A 25,556-nucleotide genomic window follows, 5' to 3' on the forward strand; every position below is an offset into this window, starting at 1 on the left:
TTCTTGCTCCGAGCGTGGACCCCGAGTGTAAGAGAACGGTTGTTTTTACAATCTCGGAAGACTCCCGAATCCTATCTGCTCCGGTGGGAGTAGCTGGCTACCTTCGATTCCTGGTGATCAAGGAGGACCAGGCAAATATGAACGAAGTAGGCACGTTGAGCCTCTTCAAAGAGGCGCAACATGCACCAAACCGGATAAGTCGTCGACCCTTTGTACCCCTTTGTGAATCTTACTTGGTTTTTTATGTGCTTTATTAACTTTATTGTTTTACCAGACTTCAGTACTTCATCATGAAAGCTTCCTCCGGTCCTGCTTGGAGATCAGCCAGCTCAAGTTCGAGCTCAAAGAGTAGGTCCGAAAGAAGGACATGTACAGGGCTCTCAGTGAGCAACAAGACGAGGCCCTTAAGGACCTCCCAATTCTACAAGTTAAACTAGAAAAGGATCGAAAGGAGGTTTCGTCCTTGAAGCGGGAGCACGATGACCTAGTCAAGAAGGTAAGGATCTGTGAAACTAAAAATGAGCAGCTAGTCGTGGTGACTAATAACACAACTTTGCAGGTCCAAGAGAAGATAGACCTAATCGACCAGCTTCAAGGTGAGATGGATGAGGTCAAGGCTACGACTGAGGTTTGGAAGGGCAAGATTCTAGATTTGGAGAAAGAAGCTGCAAAAATAGAGCTAGCATCAGCCAAAAACCAACTCCGGGTCGCAAAGTCGATAAATAGACCCGGAGTCGCAAAGTCGATAAATAGACCCAGGTCGCAACTGAGCTCGGCTGTTACGAAAAGGGATGCCCTCAGACAAGAATATGAAGCACTGAGGTCCAAGTTGGATGCTACCTCTTTTGACGTCAAGGAAATGTTGGCCTAGTATAAAGCTGATGTGGTGGTAGCCGAGGCCTGCTTGAAGACGAAGATCGAGTACATAAAGTGGTTGTCCTAGAAAGAAACCCTCAAAGAAATCCATGCCCTGGGTTTTAACCTATCGGCCGAGATTGAGGAAGCTAGAAGACTTCAGGCCGAGGCAAAAGAACTCTACGAGCCTGAGGGTCTCGAAGGTTCCAAGGGTTCTGGCGATGAGTCGATCACCGTTGAAGACTAGGTGTAGATGCCTTAGTTCTTTTTTTATTTTTCCTTGTGTACTTTTTTTTGTTTATTTTGAGGTCGTCCTATTGTGCCTTTGTAAATATATTTTGGAATATATAAAATGTTTCGGCAATACCACGTCTTCACTTTTCTAGCAACTATTTGCAATTTTCTATTTGTGTATTATTTTTATTTCCTTAGCATAAAATCATATGTAGTCTAGAGCATTCGTTTTTTGGAGGTCCGAATGGAGCTCGACTTCGAAGCCACTTCGGGTTACTTATGGCTTTAAATCTTCGATAAAACCGAAGGCCTTTAAGATGTTTTAAGTGCTTTTAGATGATGTTCTTATCGAGGGTAACCTTTTAATAGGTTTCGATTTTTTGTAAGGGCCTTACATTCTAAGCACCAACTTCGGGCATCTCCGAGCCATTTTTAGGGTGGTCATAGCCTTTCATATTTGAGCACTGCCGAATAGGTTTGGTACCTCTGAGATTTGGTAGTCTGGGTCGTCCAAATCCTTATCGGTCGATAGTCTTCGAGTAAGGTTAGCCCATGAGTTTTAGGATCCAGGATCGAAGAAATAGAATGCACGATAATAAAGTGTAAGGAAGGTATAAATTTCTTTAGTTTCTTAATATGCAAGATACATGATCGAAGGCGCATAAAACTTGTGTTGTGGCAAGAATGGACTCTGTGGGCATGGTTCGTATGACCGTTTAACCCTTACAATGAATCCTAACCACCAAGCCTTAGCTTTTGGCACATAAAATTTTCTTTTCCCTTGCTAAAGATCTTAATATAGGGGTAATGGCCACCAGTACTCGATGTCGAACTTGTTGGGGCACGAATATTGTTGATCTGATGCCAACAATCACTGATTCCAGTTTAGAGCCAGTTTTCAAATCTAAGGTAGCACAATTTACTGCTGCCTTGTTAAAAACCTTACCGAAAAACCAGCTTTGGGACAAAACTGGTTCAAGAAAAAAAGTACAACACGTGCTTTCAGACCTAATAGCCATATCTGCCCTTGGCCGAGTACCTGCATATGTTAGTCTGTAATATAACAAAATTAAAAAAAAGTTCGTACCTAAGAAGTAATACCGCTTTAAGTGTGCCACATTCCAGTTGTTTCATAGTTCTATGTCATTGCCTGCTTCGAGTTTTTATGAGCCTTTGTTGGTTATTCCGACAACTCGGTATGGTCCTTCCCCATTCGGGCTCAGTTTCTCTTCATTTGGGTTCCTTATGTGTAGTGTTACTTTCTCAATACCAAGTCCTCGACTTGAAAGTGTCGGAGGTTGGCTCTTCAGTTATAATACCTTTCTATTCACTTCTTTTGGGCGGCCACCCGGACCAGGGCGACCTCCCGCCTATCAACCAATAGTTCTAGGCTCGCGATCATGGCCTCACCATTTGACTCTTCGGTAGCATACTGGAACTTAAGGCTCGGTTCCCCCACCTCAACTAGTATTAAGGCTTCGGCTCCGTAGACCAAAAGAAAATGGGGTGTCCCCAGTGCTTGATTTCGAAGTCGTACGGTATGCCCATAGGACTTCGGGCAAGATTTCCTTCCATTTCCCTTTTGAACCTGTCAACCTCTTTTTCAGGTTTTTGAGTAGAGTCTTGTTCGTCGATTTCGCCTACACATTCCCACTAGGGTGATAAGGCATCGATAGTATCTTATTGATCTTGTTATCTTTGAAAAACTTACTCACCTTGGTGCCGATGAATTGTTTCTCGTTGTGGCGAACGATATCGGCTGGTATCCCAAATATACATATTATGTGATCTCATATGAAGTCAATGGCTTATTTCTCTCGTACCTTCTCTAACACCTGGGCCTCGACCCATTTAGAAAAATAATCAGTCATGAATAGTGTGAATTGATCTTTACCTAGCGCCCATGGCATGGGACCGACGATATCCATTCTCTACTTCATAAATGTCCACGGAGGCAGGACCGAGTGGAGCATTTCTCTCGGTTGATGGATCATCAGGGCGTGTCATTGGCACTCATCACATTTCTGTACGAAGTCTTTCACATCCTTTTCCATTTCGATCAAGTAGTAGCCAGCTCTGATTAGCTTCTGAACCAAGGATTCTGCCCCCGAATAGTTTTTGCAAGTACCCTCGTGAACCTCTCTTAGCGTATTTGGTCTCTCTCAGTCCTAAGCATCTGGCTAGTGGGCCAAAAAAAATCTCCTGAACAATGCCCCTTCAACTAAGCTAAATCTAGCAGCTTTGGTGCACAGGGCTCTCGATTCATTGGGATCCCAAGGCAATTTTCTTGTCTTTAAGTAGTCTATGTATTTGTTTCTCCAATCCCATGTTAAACTCGTTGAGTTCACTTCGGCATGATCTTCTTCTACCACCGAATTCATTAGTTGCATTACTACTCCCGAGCTGAATTCATCGGAATCAACCGACGACCCCAATTTGTCCAATGCATCGACCTCGAAGAGGGTTAAGATTCCTGAAATAGTCCTCGAGGTGAGCAGTAGTTCCCTTTAGACTTTGTTTATTAAGGCTTGCGTAAAGTCGGCCACGAAGTCTGCTAAAATCTGAGATTTTATGGCAATTCATGGTCGGTACTCGATGTCGTACCTGATCCGACCCCGAATCTGCATTTCTTCAGGTTTAGCTTCATGTTGTATTTCTTTAGTATGTCAAAGGTCTCCTGTAAATGTTTCAAAAATTCCTCTGCTCGCATGTAATTGACCAACATATCATAAAAATATAAACTTCCATTGATTTCCCTATTTGTTTTTCGAACATCCGGTTTACTAGGCGTTGGTAGGCGGCACCGGCATTCTTTAATCCAAACGGCATTACGATATAACACTAGGTGCAAAATTTTGTGATGAAAGAAGTCTTTTCTTGATCATTCGAGTCCATCCAAATTTGGTTGTACCTGGAGTAGGCGTCGAGAAAGCTGAGTATCTCGTTCCCGGTCATCGCATCGATCATTCGATCGACGTTAGGCAAATGGAAAGAATCCTTAGGGCATGATTTGCTTAGGACATTGTAATCTACACTCATTCTTAGTTTATTCCCCTTTTTAGGCACTACCACTACGTTAGCTAACTAGTCCAGGTATTTAACTTCCCGGATGGATCCTATTTTAAGAAGTTTGGATACCTCATCCTTGATGAATGCATGTTGATCTCGGACTGTGGACTCCTTTTCTCCTTAACCGGATGGAACTTTGGGTCCAAACTCAGCTTATGAGTGGTTAGCTCCGGTGGGATCCCTATCATGTTAAGATAGGACCAAGCGAAATAGTCAACGTTAGTTTTAAGAAAATCAATAAGTTTTTTCCTAAGCTCAGGGGTTAACCTTGTGCCCAGATATAACTTTCGATCCGGTAGGTGTTCGATTAATATGACTTGCTCTAGCTCTTCAACCATAAATTTGGTGGCGTCGGTGTCATCAAAAGCTATGAATGATCTCGGACACCGTAACTGCCCTCCTCGTATACTCCTCGTTCCTCCGGTATAGCCGAGGCTGGAATCAATGATTGCTATTTAATTTCTTTCGTTTTGGTCATTTTCGCATTCCTTGATATCGAAACCACGGGCCGAGATTACCTCGTCGACAGCGAACATCTCATTTGCGGCCGGCTATTCTCTGTAGACCATTTTGAACCCCCTCCCCCCTCCCCTCCGGTGTGGGGAATTTCAATGCCTGGTGCAAGGTCGAGGGTACCGCCCTCATATTGTGCACCCACAGCCTTCAAAATAGATCGTTATACCTCATATCCCCCTCGATCACATAGAACTTTGTTTCTTGGATCCTCCTGGCACTATTTACTGGTAAGGTTATCTCCCCTTTAGCGGTCTCACATGCCATGCTAAATTCGTTCAACACCCTGATTGATGGCACGATTTGGTCCTGTAACCCCAACTTCTCTATGACCCTTGATTTGATGATGTTAGCCGAGCTACCTGGATCAACAAACACACGTTTTAACTCGAAATTTATTGATAAGTATGGATATTACCAATGCATCGTCATGAAGTTGTACGATGCCCCCAGCATCTTCATCGCTGAACAAAATGGCTTCCTCGGGAACAAAATCCCGGGTGCGTTTTTCCCTCGTGATGGATACTTTAGTGAGTTTAATCACTGGTCCTTGGGGGACATCGAATCCTCCGATGATTATGTTAATCACACACTGAGGCTCCTCTTGTTTGATATGTTTGTTGGCATCCCTGTTCCTAAAGTGGTTTTTGCATCGATCACTCAGGAATTCTTGGAGGTGCCCATTGTTGAATAACCGGGCAACTTCTTCTCTTAACTGTCGACAATCTTCGGTCTTGTGACCATGAGTGTCATGATATTTGCATATCAAATTGGGATCTTTCTGTGTAGGATCAGACTGCAAAGGTCGGGGCCACTTGGTCTCTTTAATGCATCTTATGGTTAACACGATGTTGGCGACGTCCATATTGAAGTTGTATTCCGACAATCTCGGTGCTTCCCTACTTCCGAGCGGCCTATCGAACCCATTTTTGCTCATTAGACCTCGACATCAAGCCCTCAATCGCTTCTTTTCTCATTCCTTGCGGGATGATGCCCGGATCTGCTTCCTCTTTGATCCACACTGTATGGTTGATACCAATCTTGGACCAGTCTTGGATCTGATCAATGGCCCTCTTAGACCTATCACCGGCCCTGATTGGGTAAATAGATCCAGAAGGGGCCTTGAGTTGGTCGTCCTCGACCTTGATCTTTGATTGGTACCTGTTGTGGACGTCGACCCAGGTTACCGTCGGGTAGTCCACCAAATTTTGTTTTAACTGTTAAGAGGCCAAGGAACTTCGGGGCTTAAGCCCCTAAGTGAATGCCTGAATGACCCAATCATCTGCCACCATAGGTAGGTCTATCCGTTCCAACAGGAACCTTGACACGAACTCCATGAGCATCTCGTTGTCCCTCTGTTTGACTTGGAAAAGGTCTGACATTCTGGTCTCGACTTTGATGGTCCTAGCATGGGCTTCTACGAAAGCATCTGCAAGCATAGCAAATGAGTCAATGAAATTTGGGGATAAGTTGTGCTACCATATCATTGCCCCTGGACAAAGTTTTCCCAAATTTCTTCGGCAACACCGATTCGATCTCATCGTCTTCCAAGTCATTTTCCTTGATTGCATACGTATTGGAGGTCACATGCTCATTTGGATCCGTGGTCCCATTATATTTGGGGATGTTAGGCATACAAAACCTCTTTGGGATCGGCTTTGGTGCCTCACTCGAAGGAAAAGACTTTTGGATATACTTCTTGGAGTCCGGTCCCTTCAATATCGGGGGTGCTCTCGGGATCTAATCGACCCTGGAATTATATGTTTCCAACTTTTTGTACTAGCCTTATTTTTATTCTCACTCGACTCCACCCATTTCGTCAATGCTTTAAGAATTTTCATTACCTCAGGATTGATCTCGGGCTCGGCTTCACCCGGTCTATCGATGATTTGTTCATTTCTTCGGGTGTTTTCCCGAGATTGTTCGGGCTCGACCCTATTGGGGGCGTGGCTCTGATTTTGCAGCTGCGCTATTGTCGCCTGTTGAGCCTGCAACATTTCAAAAATTAGCCGTAGGCTAACCCCATCACCTTTGCCTTCGAGCGCTTCTTGAGTTGTTGGCCGAGGTTCCCCGCGAACACTGTTTTCAGGATCAATTGGCAAATTGATGTTGATGGCATATGGCCACCTGTGAGTTAGCATCGACTGGGTCGGCAGTTGAGACACTGTTGGGATCGGCAGGAGGTACCTCATTACTAGGCACCAAATTATTATTTTTGCCGTAATGTCCAGACTCAGCATCAACATTCAAGTGAGCATAGTGAGAGTTTGACATTTTTGGGCTGACCTGAAATTAAGACTTCAAAGAACAAGTGTAAAGTAGGGTGTGTTATGGAGACTCGTATCAAATCACCACCGTTCTCATTAGCCCCAGGGTGGACGCCAAAATGCTTACCCCAAAATTGGATAACAATAAAATTTGTACGCGGTCTTAAAGATATGTGGTTTGATTCAACACAAATAATTAAGAATATTAGATAAATGAATTAAAGACGAAATAAGCGATCAAATCAATTGTGATGTTATGGCCAAGTCTGAGCTTAGATTGAACAGTGACCTCGTCCTCGATTGGACCCTCGGTTCGAGCCCAGTCGTGAATGAAGAACAAGATAAGTGAACAAGAACTTTAACAGTAGCTAAAGGTAGAAAATAAACTTGTACTGCTTTGATATGCATGTTACAGTGTGTCTTACAAAAGAAAATTTTTTCATTTATGTAGTAGGAGAGTTTCATCCCTAGTTTAAGACTAAAAAGGGTAAAAATCTTCACTTCCCAGTAATTATTGATCCATAATCGACAGCGAGCGAGATCCGCACCGTGATATTCGGTTGGGTGTGAATATTAGGGGCCTCTATCCGTCATACGTAACTGTTTATCGTGTTTTACGAAGTCTTAGAACTCATTTTTGGTTTGGGGTGTGTCGCTTTACCATACCCGATGGCAAGCACATCGTTCATTCTCCCTGGATCTCGACATGATGAGCTTTTAACCTCGATTACAATCTCGTGCGTCCGTGCCTTTCCTCTGCTTTTTTACCGAGAAATCGGGGTAGACGTTACCCCTGATTTTACCCGTACACGCCTTTTCATTTTCTCCCGATTGTCCTTTAGAATTTTGTCATGTGTCATCTATTAAATCTAAACGGGTTATTTTTCTCTCAATAACTCACTCCACCAGACACACTCATAAAACCAACTCCCTCTTCTCTTCTTCAATCCATCTGTCTTTGTAAATTAAAATAATAAATATGTCTGAAATAGTCAAAGCTCGTTAGTTGGTTCAAACACAGAAAGAGCCAAATAAAATAAAAGAAAAAAGAAAGGAGAGAATTATTCGTTTCATCAAGTCAACTTCACACTGAAATGAAATAGGGAACAAGTAGAGGCAGCTAAACAAGGGACAAGGCCAAATTGACAATAAACAATTTGCTAATTAGAACTCTGGAAGTTCACGAGTAGTCCATTACTTATAAAGGCTAGAACTTGAAGGTTGTAATTTCCATTTTCCTCTAAAATACCGGAAGTACACTGACTTATATGTATTCTTTATAACTGAGTAAATATTATTTGTGTAGTAAATTAAATTTGTTAATGTACACATGGATACATAAATAACGGAGCGCCAAACATCTATCAGTTGAAGCATTTACTATTCCATTGTATCTTCTTTGGTAAGGATGGCAATGGGGCGGGCGGGTGCAGGCGGGATGGGTTTGGCAAAACTCACAAAATTTTCAACCAGTCCTGCTTATTTTATTTTATTTTTGTGGTTGAGGTTTTTACATGATAGATCTTTTTTAAAATAGAAATGATATTACCTTTGCCATATTCCAAAAATAGCAAATTCATTTACAATTGTGGCATATTATAAAATTTCATTAATTAAGGGATCACTAATTAAAGGATGGATCATTAACTTATTGTCCTTCATCCCCTCAAAACCTAATCTCTCTTTCTCTTGGACAACTTTTATAACTAGACATGATTTAAGAAATTATTATAAAGTTATAGCAGCAAATCCATAATTATATGGATAGCAGATTCTATAGCAAAACTGATCCACACCCATTAATGCTAATTAATTACCCATTAATCATCACAATTTTCCATTCATTTTGAGTAATTGAAATGCTAGGTGTTTGGAAAAGATTATTGGGTCGGCTACCCATAAGGGTGCTAGATGGCCCACAGATCTATTAATTATGAGAAACTTTCGGAAACAACTATGTTTTAATGGTTATTAGCTAGTTGTAGCTACCATTTACTATATTACTTCCTATAGTTATGTTTCCAGATATTTTAGAGTGTATTTGATGTATTTAAGCTAATGTATTCATGAATACAATAGCATTTCTAGGCGTGAAACAGGGGATTACAGTTAGACAGACTTTTGTATTCGAGTGTATTCGACTGTATTCATGGCGTGAAACATGGGATTACAGCTGGACAGACTATTGTATTTGACTGTATTCATGGCATGAAACAGGGGATTACACTGTTTTTAAACGGAAAGTGAATCAATTAACATAATAGACTCCTAATATAACTCAACAAACTCAATTATAACACTCAAATTTTGTATTTCCGGTTATAAAAAAGATTCTCAACCGAAAAACACCCCAAAAACATAGCAATCTTCAGAGAAATTATATAATACATCTGAATACATAAATTATATTAATTAAAAATATATATAAATACATTCATGGAATACAACGAGATAGTGAATACAATGAAATGCATGGAATACAACGAGATACATTAATATACAATAAAAAAAAGACAATGAATACAATGAAATAGATGAAAATACAGCGAGATACATTGAAATACATTGGAATATATTAACAGAAAATTCAAGTTGTTCATCCCCAAACTCCGTCGTCTTCGTTTTTCTTTTTTTGCAGCTGCTGTTTGTTTCCTTTTCTTGGGGTGGCGACTGGAGGTTGTTAATGGAGTGGGCTGCTATTAGCTTTCTTTTGGGAATTCAAGGATGATGATCCTCTCTTAGGAAGGTGGACGGGTGATCAGGTTTGTGAGGGGTGGAGTGTTGGGCGTTCTTGGAAAAGGGAAATCGGAAGGATGGATGATGCTCTCTCAAGAAGGAGGAGATCTATCCTCCATTGAAGAGAATGAGAACGAGATGGGGCTGTTGGTGGGTGAGAGATTGGGGGTGGCAGCTTTTTAGGGGTCCTCGGTTGAAGCTTGGTTAGGGATAGGAGAAATTTGAGTGCAGAGAGAAAAATAATACAAAGTTTATTTTATGGCATAAGCGTAGGAGGTAACCATAAATAGATATTTGGCTATAAAAAATCAAAAGGTAGCTATGGAATATAATTTTTTAAAAGGGTATTTATTTAAAATAAATAAGGTATCAATTTTTGCTATAGGAAGTAACTAATCCTCCATGCGTAAAATTCTAAAGCTAGCCTATAGAAATCTATTAGGGGCGTTTAAGAAGAGGTTTTCAATCATCTCATGATAGAAAAGGCTAGGGTTTTCACATAACATAAGATCTATCTCTGCATATGAGGGGCAGGGGCGGAGCTAGCCCATCGAGTATGGGTTCGGTTGAATCCAGTCGCTTTGGTCCAAATCATGTATTTGTCTTAAAAATTTTATTGAATATGTATAAATTATTAATTTAGAATTCAGTAACTTAAAAGGACTAGAATCCCGAACTCATAAACTCTAAATCCTGGCTCCGCCTTTGCTAAGGGATTAGTAGGTTGTGAACAAAGAGAATTCATCCGCTTCATAAAAATTTCTAATGACCGATGACTCATATAGTGGTTATTGCAGATCCGTTTCCACTAACGAAAAACCTATACGTCTCCTAAACTAGTATTTTCAGATGAAATACTACACTATATTACTAATAAAACAACACATCTAAATTCTAAACTAATTTTATTTGTCAAATTAATTCTAATTCTTGAAACTTGTGAAAGTTACTTGTAATAATCTTGCTGGTGAAATGGTACTGTTAAATGCTTCGGTAATCTATATATATATATTAAAGCAAGAAAGTTACCATATATAATTGACATTATGGTTAAGCCAAGTAACAAGCTAATAAATGTCAATAGTATACGGAATTTGAATTAAAGTATAATTTTGAATTTATAGATAAAGTTTTAAAATTCGAATTTAAATTAAAAATAATTTTTTTTATCATGTTATCATACTAAATTCGGTTAATGATCATATGCAATCATGTTAGAAAATTTTGTCATTTTTTCTAATTATTTAAACACTACTTCGCCTCTAGCAAAAAAAAAAGTACTCCATATAACTCTTTCACATTTAAAATCCTATAAGTATAGTTCTCTGAAACACTGTAGGTAGATTTGAATAAAACGAAATTCTTTTAAAATAACTGTAATATATAGGGTACATGTCTATGTTTATCTAAATAACAAAAAAGAGTTTACAAAATCAAATAAAGTTTACTTATATATATAATAAAGGAAACATACATGTTGGAGAAAGAAACATCACAAAAGCAGTCAATATTAAAAAAAAGTTGTTTCTTTTTTCTTCTTGAAGAATATTTGTTTGAAGAGTCAATTTGCATAAATGGACATCAAACAAATAACAAAACTTTGGTTATACAATTGCTATCATTAATTTTAATTTAGCACATTCAAGGAATTGAAGGATATAAGTGGAAACCGCTTCATTTAGTTGTAGTCAAGCCAATATTGCAAGGGTATAATATTTTTTCCGTTGAAGAATATTTATTTTGAATCATTAGATTATGTGAAAGGTTTTTTGTGATGACCCAAAAGGTCATCACTTGTTTTTAAAATGAATTCTACGTCCGAGGCCTTAAAGACCTCTTTTAGCATCACCTCGATTTGCGTACGCAGTCCGGGCGCGTAGCTGGAAAGCCTATATGTGAAAATCTGTGAAAAATAATAAATTTTTACTATAAAATAAATTAATTTGACTTCTGTCAACGGTTTGGGTAAATGGACCCGGACCCGTAATTTGACGATTCCGGAGGGTCCGTAGGAAAATATGGGACTTGAGCGTATGCCCGGAATCGAATTCCGAGGTCCCAAGCCCGAGAAATGAATTTTTGAAAGAAATTATTTTCTGAAAAATATAAAGGCTTTTGAAAGTGAAATGTTATGTGAAACCTGTGGTATCGGGCCCGTATTATGGTTCCGGAGCCCGGTACAGGTTCTATATGATTTATATGTGTAGACGGTAAAGTTTGGTAAGAAACGGAATCCATTCGACGTGATTCGGACCTTAAATGCAAAATTAGATGTTTAAAGAAGTTTTGAGAAATTTCATTGATTTTGAGGTTTAATTCGATGTTCATCATGTTATTTTGATGATTTGATTACACGAATAAGTCTGTAGGATGTTTTTGAGGTAGTGTACATGTTTGGTTTGGAGCCCCGAGGGCTCGGGTGAGTTTTGGATAGGCCACGGGGTGCATTTTGGACTTGAAAAAATTGCAGATTTTCAGTTGTGGATAGGCTTTGCGAAGCCTGGCTCGCAAATGGGATATCGCAAATGCGAGTGGCTGATCGCATATGCGAAGGAAGCCAAGCCAGCTCCAGTCACGCAAATGCGAGGCTCCTTTCGCAAATGCGAAACTTCCCCTGTTAAGCCTTGAGTCGCAAATGCGACCCTGTCTTCGCAATTTCCATCTCATAATTGCGAGTCCCCCTTCACATTTCCCAACCTAGCAGAGGTCGGGGTTAGCAATTGCGAACCCCTGTTCACAATTCCCACATCTGAGACCTGCAACTTTTATACTTAGACGAATTTTTAACCCATTTTCACATCTTTTCAAAATACAAACTCCCTAGGGCGATTTTTCAAGAACAATGCTTCTTCCAAATCGATTGTAAGTTAATTTTAACTCATTTACTTCAATCATTAACCTCTTTTAACATGATTTCAACTCAAAATCAATGATTTTCATGGGGAAAATTGGGTGTTTTAGGTAGAACCTAGGTTTTTTCAAAAATTGGGGATTTGAACCTCGATTTTGAGGTCCGATTTCAAAATAAATGACATATTTGGGTTTGTGGGGGAATGTGTAATTAGGTTTTGTTCGAACCTAGGGTTTTGACCATGTGGGTCCGGGGGCGATTTTTGACTTTTTGGGTGAAACTTTGGGAAATTCATTTTCTTGCATTCAAATTGATTCATTTAGCGTTTATTGATGTAATTAAGTAATTTGTGACTAGATACGAGAGAATTGGTAGTGGAATCAAGGGGTAAAGCTATAATTGTATCGTGAATTGTGTTCGTGACATCGAGGTAAGCGTTTGATCTAACCTTAGCTTGAGAGATTAGGAGTCGAGTCCTATTTGTTGTGTGGTAATTGTTGAGTACGACGTATAGGCATGGTGACGAGTATCTATACGTTGGTGTCTAGTATGCCCGTGAGTCTTTATATTATGATTATCATGACTTCGTTGTATCTTTCATGCCTTGGTAATGGTTTCTATTTGTTGTATAAAGTTTGTGGAAGGAATTGTGACCTATGAACATTGAGGAGCATTGGCTCAAGTTGTATAACGAATTGTGAAGGTATAAGTGATAATTGAACCTCTAGAGCATTGGCTCGAGCTGTGAAGTGAATTGTGAAGTAAAAGTGAGAAAGAGAAGAGATCATTATATTGCCACCCTTGCCGGGTTATTGTTGCTTTATTTGTTATCTCCCTTTCCAGGATATTGATATTATTGATGTTGTTCCCTTGCCGGGACTAAATTGTTGAATTGTTATTCCCTTGCCGGGATTCTTATTATAATTTTATTTATTTCCCTTGCCCTATTGTTTGTGATTGTTGTTTGGGTAAGGAAGAGAGTTAAAGCACGAAGGGTGATGCCGTGCATTATTTTTGTGAGGAAAAGAGTGTAAAGCACAAAGGGTGATGCCATGTATGATTGTGAGGAAAGAGTGTAAAGCACGAAGGGTGATGTCGTGCCGCACGATGTACCATTCCGTGCTGATTATATTGATTATATGGTGAGGAAAGAGAGTAAAAGCATGAAGGGTGATGTCGTGCACATTTTTATTATATGATTGCTTAGGTGAGGACGAGAGTAAAAGCACGAAGGGTGATGTCGTGCATTTATTGATTTCTGACTCTTTGTTGATACCCGAGTTATATTGTTTCTTTTGTTTACTTGATGTCTTTCTATTGGGAATTGATATCTCCCCCGCAGCATGCTCCCCCTCCCATACTTGACTGTTTATTTCTGTACTTCTTTTCCGCTATATATGTTGAATTGCACAGGTTATTTGGTAGTCTGGTCCTAGCCTCGTCACTACTTCGCCGAGGTTAGGCTAGGCACTTACCAGCACATGGGGTCGGTTGTGCTGATACTACACTTTGCACTATGTGGAGATCCCGGATCAGCTCTTGGACCGTAGTTTGGAGGCTACCCTCAGTCCACGCGGAGATCCAAGGTAGACCTGCAGGCGTCCGCAAGCCCTGGCGTCTCTCTCTCTCCCTTATTCCCTGTTTCAATTTCCTTACTTCAGAAACATTGTACTGTAATTTCTTCAGACTTTGTATGTAGCAATCTTAGAACGTCTGTGACACTGTGACACCAGGTTTTGGGTGATTAAGGCTTAAGTAGTTGTAATAAATGCAGATTTCAGATATTTCATTGTTTTCTTCCGCTTAAATTTAAACTTCCGTTATTTATGCGTTATCGCTTTATGTTTGTTAAAGAGAAATAAAATTGGTAAAAAGGTAATTGTTTGATAATTGGCTTGCCTAGCTCCCATTAGTAGGCACCATCACAACTCCCGAGGGTGGGGAATCCGGGTCGTGACATTTTTTTTTCAAACTCAACAAGAGAGAAATTGGTTTCTAATTGATAGTTTCTATAATGACTTTTAAGTGTAACAAAGAGTATATATAAAGAAAAAATGGGTATGACATGAATATTTTTTTTTTAAATGTAAACAAATTATTTCGAATTTTTTTTTTTACTTTTTTTTAAATCAAAGATAATAAAAAGATAAGATATTTTTGAACATTAGTACAGAGTTTTAAAATTATTATAATAGAAGTTATATCATGGATAAAATCAAAAAATCGAAATCTTATGGAATATTTACATAATATCCGGCCATATTTATTGTTTACTTTTTATAGCTAATATAAATAGATGATATACCGACAATACACGATTATACACATATTATATATGGATTATATATAAATTACACATCATTCAATTTTTAAATTTACGTAGTCGGATGAGCCCCTATTTAGGTTGATTATATACAACCAAAAGAAAATATGAAATAATTTCAACCAAAGACTAAAAATATAATTAAAGTTTATATGTAGACAATTTTTATTAAAGCTCATCCTTTTATAGTGAAATAAATTAATTTTTGTAACAAAAGAAATAATGACATAAAAAATAAGATAAAAGAAAGTAAATATTGAAAAAAATATTAGAAAGATTTAAAAACGAGAAATAAAAGATGACAACAAATTCTTCTTATGTTTCATCTTTATTGGGTATAAAAAATTTGAAAGTTAATCTCATCGATTTCAAATATATATTTTTTCAACTCAAATACATAGATTATAAGATAAGGATATCTTAGAATATTCTTTTTTAATTTACATTATGTGTCGTTTTTAAAAATTACTATTATTAACAAACTGATATGATATTCGAATTTGAATTAGAATGCAATTTGAGTAGTTTGCATTGAGGTTAAGCCAAGTATGGTGTCGAAAAATAAACTACTTGACAATTTTAAGACAATATATGCAACATTTTAAAATAATAATCAACTAATTTAATAATGATTCAAAGAACCAAATATTTGTATATATAGGGTATTAAAAATTTAAATTATGGGGCTGGAGATATCGATAAACTTAAAGTGGAGTCATACTGAAATAAATCCGGCCAAAGAATTATTTAAATTTTTAGATAACCGATTAAAGTGAATTTCACATTAAGGATAATATCTTCACTTGCATCATTATAAAGATAATCATATATATATATATATATATATATATATATATATATATATATATATTATAAAGATATTATTATAATATATATAAAGTTTTAGAAATTGAAATTTCAAAATAGAAATATTTTTTGAAAGATAAAATCATACCAAATAAGAGTTCAAATCGTAGTATAAGAGTCATGTCATAATCAAAGAATCGTTTATATCGTGTCAATCTTTTTGTTTTGCCATAAATATGAGTTATTATTTTACTTTGTGGCTATTTTTAAATTCCTATGACACCTATGAGAATAGTGTAAAAATAAAATTATCACTACGAGAATTGAGAAAATATTAATCTTTTTCATGTAGTGTTTCTTAGTTAATATCTGACGATTATCAATAATTATTTAGAAGGTTTAAATGTTAATGTTATTTATATATAATTCAAATAACTCAGATATTTAACATGGTTAATGTCAAATATCAAAATGGAGTAAAACAATTCACTAGCTAAAGAATTTTTTATAATTTTATATAGCAACTAAAATGAGTTTTGAATTAAGAATAATATTTTTAATTAAATTATTATAAAAATAATTATTATTGAAAAATAATGTTTTAGAAACTGAAAGTTTAAGATATAAATATTTTTTAAGAGATATCAATACACCAAATAAAAGTATAAGTAGTAGTAAAAGAGTTAAGTCTTATCCAAAGAATCATTTATTGTCTTAACATTTGATTATTTTGCCATAAATATGAGTTATTATTTTGCTTCCTGACTATTTTTAGGATCCAATGACACAGACAAGAATGGTATCAAAAAAGAAAAATAGAAGTGTGAGTGAATTCAGTATTCCGAGGCCTAAAAACCTCCATTTTACCTCACCTTGATTTACGTGCGTGGTCCGGACCTATATCCGGAAAGCCTTCTATGTGAAAATATGAGAAATAGAAAATTTCTAGAGTTAAAATTTGATTATGGTTGACTTTGGTCAACATTTTGAGCAAACGGACCCGGATCTGTGTTCCGACGATCCCAGGAGGTCCACATTAAAATATGGGACTTAGGTGTATGCCCGGAAATGAATTCCGAGGTCCCAAGACTTACAAATCAATTTTTGAAAAAAATTGTTTTACTGAATTATCTAAGAAATGAAGAAAAGAATTAATGTTTGAAACCATTGTTATCGGTAGAGCCGTCAAAATGGGCTTGGCCCATGAAGCCAGCCAAACCCAGCCCGCTACTTGGGTAGGGCTGGGTTGGGATTTTTTTAACTCATTTAAAATTGAGGCTTATAAGCCCGGCCCAAGTCAGCCCGCTGACCCTTGAGGCTTGACCGAGGCTGGGCCTGGGCCGGCCCGTGGGCCAAAAATTAATTAAATTCAAATTTAAATATTTCTAAAAAGTAAATACTAAAAAAATATTATCTATAATCCTCATTTTCCAACCTTAATTGATCATTTACTCTTTCATATCAACTATAATTTATATTTTTGACATGCATGTAGTATGACAAGATTAGTTTTTCTTTTGCTTAATTAAAAACGAATTAGGAAAGTTTTAAGTGGCCAATTATAATTTTTTTCAAAAGAAAATATTACTTTAAGTGGACAATAATCAGTTTGATTACTTTAATATATTATTAATTATTGAATTGCTCTTCAGCAAGAAAAAGGTCAAGTTTTAATACTCAAAGAAAATTGACAACACTAGCAAATTTTAAAATTAAACCTAAATTAAAAAACTTTAACATATAAACTTATTGAAGCAATTCCCGAACCTAAGGAAAGTGAAAGAAAATTACTTAAAAAATATTCATGTAACGTTAAAAAAAGAAGAGCTAGAGAAATAGAGAATTTGTATTTCAATTACGAGATTCATTGTCAAATATCAAGATTCTTGTACACTTTAAATAAACAAAAGTCGTTCATATAATTAAGAGATTATGTCACAAAAAAATATCTATAGATTTGAAAAAACAAATCTAAAAAAATTGAAGGGCCGGCCCGCTCTAGCCCGCGACCCTCTTAGAGCTGGGCTGGGTTGGCCATTTTAAGGCCCATATAGATGGAGGGTTGTCCCGTCCTAGCCCACCAAATTTAAAAACCCACGAGGCTTGGGTTGGGCTAGCTCGTTTTGAGAGCTCTAGTTATCGGGCCCGTAGTTTGGTTCCGGAGTCCGGTACAAACTTGTTATAGTATTTGAAAGATAATTGTGAAATTTGATAAAAATGGAGTTTATTTGACGTGAGTTGGACTTCCAGTTGAAGAGTTGTGAACTTTGAGAGTTCTTGATGAAAATGTTGAGTTTTGAGGTTTAATTCATGATTTTACATGTTATTTTGATGATGTGATCGCACGAGTAGGTCCACATGATGTCTTTGAGTTAGTATGCATACTTAGTTTGGAGTTCCGAGAGCTTGGATGAGTTTTTGGTAGGTTCCGAGATATCTTAGGCTTAAAACATGGATGTTGCAGGTTCAGAGAAGTGCAAATCTCTGAACCCGCCAGTGCTGACCGCACTGGTTTTAGTGTTGTCCGCGGTGGGGGCTGTGCGGCCGCACTCAATTTTGTGCGGTCCGCACAGGTTCACTGGTCCGAATTCGGAAGCTTATATATTTTGATCTACAAGGAATTTTGAGATGATTCAAAAATAAAAGTTGTAGCCCTTCGTGTCTAGTTTCCAGAAAGTTAAAGAAATCATAATTTGGACATCTGTAGAGACAGTTATGGCCAAAATACTAAAGTATGTCATTGCAGTCCACATGGGATTTGTGCGGCCGCACTCGAATTTGCGTGGTCCGCACAAGGGGTCTGAGAGGGGTATATTAAAACGAGATTTTCAGTTATTTTTTATTTTTTTCAAAATCCCAAAAACATAAGAGGCGATTTTTCAAACAACCTTTCTTTTCCAAAATATTGATACGAGCGAGTTGGTGGTGGAATCAAGAGGTAAAGCGATAGTTGAGGCTTGAATTGTGTCCGTGGCATCGAGTTAAGTGTTTGGTCTAACCTTATCTTTATGGGATAGGAGTTGTGTTTTATCTGCTACATGTTAATTGTGGAGTACGACGTATAGGCATGGTGACGAGTATCTATACGTTGGTGTCAAGCATGCCCGTAAGTCTTGTATTATAATTGTTATGACTTCGTTGTGGTTTATTGCGCTTCATATGTTATTATCACCATTGTTCCGTTGACGGGATGTTTGTTTGATATTATTGTTCCCTTGCCAGGATGTTTGTTTTGATAGTATTTTTTCCTTGCCGGGATGTTGTTGAAATATCATTGTTCCCTTGCGGGGAAGTTGTTATATTACTCTTGTTCCCTTACCGGGATTTCTTGTGATTATTGTTGGCTTGTAACTGGGAGCGGGTGGTACGCCTACCACAAGATATAATGAAATGGGAGCAGGTGGTACGCCTACCACGAGATAATGAAATGGGAGCGGGTGGTACGCCTACCACAAGATATAATGAAATGGGAATGGGTGGTACGCTTACCACGAGATAACGAAATGGGAGCGGGTGGTACGCCTACCACAAGATATAATGAAATGGGAGCGATTGGTACGCCTACCACAAGATAAATGAAATGGGAGCGCGTGGTACGCATACCACAAGATATAATGAAATGGGAGCGGGTGGTACGCCTACCACGAGATAAATGAAATGGGAGCGGGTGGTACGCCTGCCACGAGATACAGGAAATGGGATCGGTTGCACGCCTGCAACAAGATGTGAAAAGAAAGTGAAAGCTGCCTTTGTTTTACTTATTCTTGTTAGTGGTTGGATTTTGATTCCTTTATAGTTCTCTTGATATTCTGTTTTACCTGTTATTCCCCGAAACATGTTTCCCCCTCCCATCTTTACTTGTTTATTCCCGCTTTACTTTCCGCTCTAAATTATATAACTGCACAGGTTTATTTGGTGGTCTGGTCCTAGCCTCGTCACTATTTCGCCGAGGTTAGGCTAGACACTTACCAGCACATGTGGTCGGTTGTGTTGATACTACACTCTGCACTATGTGCAGATCCTGGAGCAGCTCTTGGACCGTAATTGGAGGCTACCTTCAGTCCACGTGGAGATTCAAGGTAGACCTGCAGGCGTCCGCAGGCCCTGGCGTCTCCTCTATCTTTTATTTCCTATTTCATCTTTTTGCTTCAGAAATAATGTGTCTTTTATTCTCGGACCTTGTATTTAGCAGTTACCGTCTGTGACACTGTGACACCAGGTTTTGGGTGATTAAGGCTTAAGTAGTTGTAATAGCTACAGAATCAGATATTTTATTTTTTTTCTTCCGCTTAATTAAATATTCCGCTGTTTATATGTTATCACTTTATATCTGTTAAAAAAATTAATTGGATAATGGAGTAATTAGTTTAAAGGATTGGTTTGCCTAGCTCACATTAGTAGGCACCATCACGACTCCCGAGGGTGGAAAATCCGGATCGTGACAAGAAGAAATGGTTAATTTTTTTCATGTAGTTAATATCCAATGATTATCTATATTTACTGAGAAAGTGTAAATTTTAAGATTATTTACATAAAATCCAAATAATTTAAATATTGAACCTGATTAGGGACTGCGCATCCGCGCATGTACTAGTATCTGAAAATAGGAAGAGTGTAGATAAGTAGGGATTAATATATTTTCTTTGAGTATGTAGAACATAAATATATGAGGGGTGGTTCTTTAAAATAATTATGTATTAACCAAAACTAAAGCTAAAATTAGCTAACTGACTTTCATAATTCAGGTCACTCGTCCTCTCATAAAGCATACTGATACCGGAACCGACTTAAACTTTTAGAGCACCTCTTTGTTGCATCATAGTAACATCTCAAAAAGAAGTGATAATTAAGTTGAACGCGTTCTTTTTCTAGTTGAGTGCGTTTAAAATTGTAATTCTAAAATATTAGTGTTTTAGTGCATATATATTATCAAAATATTTAGTATAGCGGGAGTTATTTTCTAGAAATTTTTTATTACAAGGATATAATTTTTTTGTGTTTGGTTACCAAAAAATGTTCCTTAAAAAAAATAATTTCTCTCACTTATGGCGGATATTATTTTTCTTACAATTACCTTATCTCTTAATTTATTATTATCAGAAGCTCCATCCAACATTTATACACTACTATTAATCCTTAAATACTCAAATATTTTATCAACCACTACTCGATTTATTATTATTATTATTATTATTATTATTATTATTATTATTATTATTATTATTATTATATTTTACAATTAATTTAGTTTACCGCATCTATATAAACGTTATCACTCATTAACAGTAAATGTATATGATTCTGCTTCAGCGTAGAACAAGAATTTATCTTGTGGTCATTCTGTATGGGTCAAAATTAGATCAGAGAAATTCGGCACGCGGAGACATAAGACTGAGGTTGGACAGGCCGAGGTCGGACGGTCATCAACAAGGTCGGGGTCGAGCAGGCCAAGGTCGAACGGTCATTAATAAGGTCGAGGTCGGACAAGCCGAGGTCGGGCAGTCATCAATAAGGCCAAGGTCGGGCAATCATCAATAAGGCCGAAGTCGGGCAATCATCAATAAGGCCAAGGTCGGACAGTCATCAATAAGGCCGAGGTCGGACAGTCATCAATAAAGCCGAGATCAGACAGCGATGAAACAACTAATTTGTTTTGGAATCCTCAAAGCCCTCTAATTGTACTTCTTTAGGATTTTCTATGGATACCCCTTATAAATAGGAAGAGACGACTTCCCAAAAGGGGGCTCTCTCCCTCCCTCTAGAAAATATGTAAACACTCTTCTCTAAAGAGATTAGAGGATCTATGATCCCGGACCTTCATCAGATCCAAAAAGGGTCCTAAGATTCTTGTATTTATTTATTATTCATCTTTATCAAATGGAAGAGGATCTGTCTCACTTAAGATTGGATGAATCTTTTCCTTTATTTGTATTTTATTGCCATTTGATATTACTTAATGCATCTTTCTTTGTGCTATTAAGTCTGGCCATAATCACTGTCGGCATTCATACTCAGCTCTGTTTTTCTATTCATATTATTTATCTCGGATCTAGAATTATTTATCTTTAACTAGGATTTACCCTCCGTCTTATTATTTAATTAGTTTAACAAAACAGGTTTCATATTTTTTTTATCGAACAATTTGGCGCCGTCTGTGGGGATTTTCTAGTTAAAAGTTTAGTTTTCTCTAGAACTAGAATTCAATTTTAGTTCCACGTTCTGTTCATAAGTATGATTTACCACGTATCTTGATTCATAATAGTTACGTGGTAAATCTTCCTTCATGCTAGTTACGTTCTGTTCACAATAAATTAAGGCAAGTAAAAACAAAATTGGAGTAACAGAACAACAACTGCCCCTTTCTCTTTCCCTTGTTTCTACTTAAACAACTTCAGTTATATTATATGAAACTCCAGCTTTCATTATTAGACAAAGAATCACCAATGTAATTAAGTTCTTATTGACATATATTGTTGTAACAAAAGCACGAAAGAAGAGTTTCTTTTTGTCTCTTTGATTAATAGGCACCGAAGACGAGACCAGAAGAATTTGATGAAAATCGAACCTCATACTTAATGAATAGAAGATTCTAGTAATAAAGGGCAAAAAATCAAGCACCGTCGAGGATGGACGTGAGGATCTGGGACGAAGATAAAGTAATGAGCACAAGGAGAGGGGTCTGTTATCTGAAAGTAAACATGTGTATCGAAAATAGAGTAGTTGTGAAGAGAAGAAAAGATATTTCCGACATCGGAGAACATATGGGTCGTCGGAAAAGATCAAAACTTTCACCGGAGTTCACTGCTCAAAACTTTCACCGGAGTTCACTACTCAAAACTTTCACCGTAGACATAAAGCTATACTAAAGCGGACAGCCACGCCAAATTGGTAGTGGCCACTGAAAGCATAATCGGAGAAGGGAGCGTGGTCACTCCTCTCCACTCATCGACCGATCGAATCAAGGTAACGAACGTATTCATTTTGTTTTAACTGACTATTTTTCTAAGTGGAATAGAAGCAGGAGCAATCACCCAGGAAACGTGTCGTACTCTCCAATGCAAGCAAAATTTAGATAATTGGGACTCACCCAAAAAACACAGAAGCTAAGCGAAACTGGGACTCACCCAGAGGACACCCCGAAACTCTCCAAAAATTGGGACTCACGACGGGTTAACATTTCGACCAGCTCAAAATAACACCCCTACGGCCAAGGGCCATCGCCAAAAAAGAAGAGTTCGACCTCGTTCGAACCACGAGGGGTTAACATTTCGACCAGCTCGAAATAACACCCTTACGGCCAAGGGCCATCGCCAAAAAAGAAGAGTTTGACCTCGTTCGAACCATGATGGATTAACATTTCGACCAACTCAAAATAACACCCCTACGGCCAAGGGCCATCGCCAAAAAAGAAGAGTTCGACCTCGTTCGAACCACGACGGGTTAACATTTCGACTAGCTCGAAATAACACCCCTACGGCCAAGGGCCATCGCCAAAAAAGAAGAGTTCGACCTCGTTCGAACCACAACGGGTTAACATTTCGGCCAGCTCGAAATAACACCCCTACGGCCAAAGGCCATCGTCAAAAAAGAAGAGTTCGAACTCATTTGAACCACGACGGGTTAACATTTCGACCAGCTCGAAATAACACCCCTACTGCCAAGGGCCATCGCCAAAAAAAAAAAGAGTTCGGCCTCGTTCGAACCACGACGGATTAACATTTCGACCAGCTCGAAATAACACCCTTATGGCCAAGGGCCATCACCAAAGAAGAAGAGTTTGACCTCGTTCGAACTACGACAGGTTAACATTTCGGCCTTAGCTCGAAATAACACCCCTACAGCCAAGGGCCATCGCCAAAAATAAAAGAAGAGTTCGACCTCTTTCGAACCACGACGGGTTAACATTTTGACTAGCTTGAAATTACACCCCTACAGCCAAGGGACATTGCCAAAAAAGAAGAGTTCAACCTCGTTCGAACCACGACAGGTTAACATTTCGGCCTTAGCTCGAAATAACATCCTACGATGAAGGGCCATCGCCAAAACAAAGAAATCGACCTTGCTCGAATTACAATGGGTTAATATTTCGGCCTTAGCTTAAAATAACACCCATACGGCCAAGGGCCATCGCCAAAAAGAAGAATTCGACCTTACTCGAATTACAACCTTTGGCCTCGTCCGAATCAACCTTCGACCTCATCCTAATCAACCTTCGACCTCATCCGAATCAACCTTCGGCCTCGTCCGAATCAACTTCGGCCTCTCCCGAATTCCCATTCGGCGAACTCGTCCGAATTCACAGTAGGCGACCTCTTTGAATTCACATTCAGCGACCTCGCCTGAATCAATATTCGGTGACCTTACCCGAATTCCCATTCAGTGACCATTTCCGAATTCACATTCGGCGACCTCATCCGAATTCACATTCGGCGACCTTGACTGAATTCACATTCGGCAACCTCGCCCGAATCAACAGTAGGCGACCTCGTCCGAATTCACATTTGGCGACCTTGCCTGAATCAACAATCGGCGACCCCGCCCGAATTCATATTCGGCGACCTCATCTGAATTCACATTCGGTTTCCTCGCCCGAATTTACATTCGGCAACCTCGCCCGAATTCACATTCGGCGACCTCACCCGAATCAACATTCGGCGACCTCACCCGAATCAACATTCAGCGACCTCGCCCGCATTCACAATAGGCGACCTCGTCCGAATTCACATTCGACGACCTTGCCCGAATCAACATTCGGCGACCTCGCCCGAATCTACATTTGGCGGCCTTGCCCAAATTCACATTCGGTCTCCTCACCCAAATTTATATTCGGCAACCTCGGTCGAATGAACATTCGGCGACCTCGCCCGAATGGACATTCGGCGACCTCGCCCGAATGAACATTCGACGACCTCATCCGAATCAACATTCGGTGGCCTCACCCGAATTCACATTCGGCGACCTTGCCCTAATCAACATTCGGCGACTTCGCCCGAATTTACATTCGGCGACCTCGTCCGAATTCACATTCGGTCTCCTCGCCCGAATCAACATTTGGCAACCTCGCCCGAATTCCTATTCGACGACCTCGTCCGAATTCACGTTCGGCCTCCTCGCTCGTCCAGGTCCGAGGACGCGAATGACCCCCTCCGATGCCGCCATCCTTGCCAAAGCCGCCATCCTGGCCTCGACGGCCTTCTCCAACTCTACCGTCTTCTCGATCGACTCATCACTCGAGTCATTGGCCCTGATCGAACTCTGCTAAAGTTTAGCCCGCGGGGATACCACTTTGACCTAAAGATCGGCATCCTCAGCCGCGATCCACACTAGTCGACCTCCCCATCCGAATTTCTTTAACTACGATTAATGAAGTCCGCTCACCGAGATCGACCAAGAAACGACCTCGATAAGCAGAGGGACTAAATGTATGGATCAAAATTAGATTAGAGAAATTCGGCACGTGAAGACATAAGGCAGAGGTCGAACAGGCCGAGGTCGGACGGTCATCAATAAGGTCGAGGTCGAGCAGGCCAAGGTCGGACGATCATCAATAAGGCTGAGGTCGGGCAGTCATCAATAAGGCCAAGGTCGAACCGTCATCAATAAGGCCGAGGCCGGACAGGCCGAGGTCGGGCAGCGATGAAACAGCTAGTTTGCTTTGGAATCCTCAAAGCCCTCTAATTGTACTTTTTTAGGATTTTCTATGGATACCCTTATAAATAGGAAGAGAGGACTTGGGCTCCCCCCCCTCTCTCTCTCTCTCTCTAGAAAATATCTAAACACTCCTCTCTAAAGAGATTAGAGGATCTATGATCTCACACCTTCATCTTTTTCCTTTATTTGCATTTTATTGCCATTTAATATTACTTAATGCATCTTTCTTTGTGCTATTAAGTCTGACCAT

General features: G+C 38.9%; 1 protein-coding gene across 1 annotated transcript; it reads left to right on the forward strand.

The window, feature by feature from the left end:
- The first annotated feature begins 367 nt into the window (after positions 1–367).
- LOC138869290 (uncharacterized) lies at positions 368–871 on the forward strand. Its single transcript, XM_070146897.1, has one exon. The coding sequence runs from the start codon at positions 368–370 to the stop codon at positions 869–871; it is 504 nt and encodes a 167-aa protein (XP_070002998.1).
- Positions 872–25,556: the final 24,685 nt, after the last annotated feature.

Source organism: Nicotiana sylvestris, chromosome 5 (assembly GCF_000393655.2).
Source record: "Nicotiana sylvestris chromosome 5, ASM39365v2, whole genome shotgun sequence".
Taxonomy (NCBI): domain Eukaryota; kingdom Viridiplantae; phylum Streptophyta; class Magnoliopsida; order Solanales; family Solanaceae; genus Nicotiana; species Nicotiana sylvestris.

Bases quoted from the DNA above. Each gene is read 5' to 3' on its own strand.
- LOC138869290 (XM_070146897.1), top strand. From the start codon at position 368: ATGTACAGGGCTCTCAGTGAGCAACAAGACGAGGCCCTTAAGGACCTC.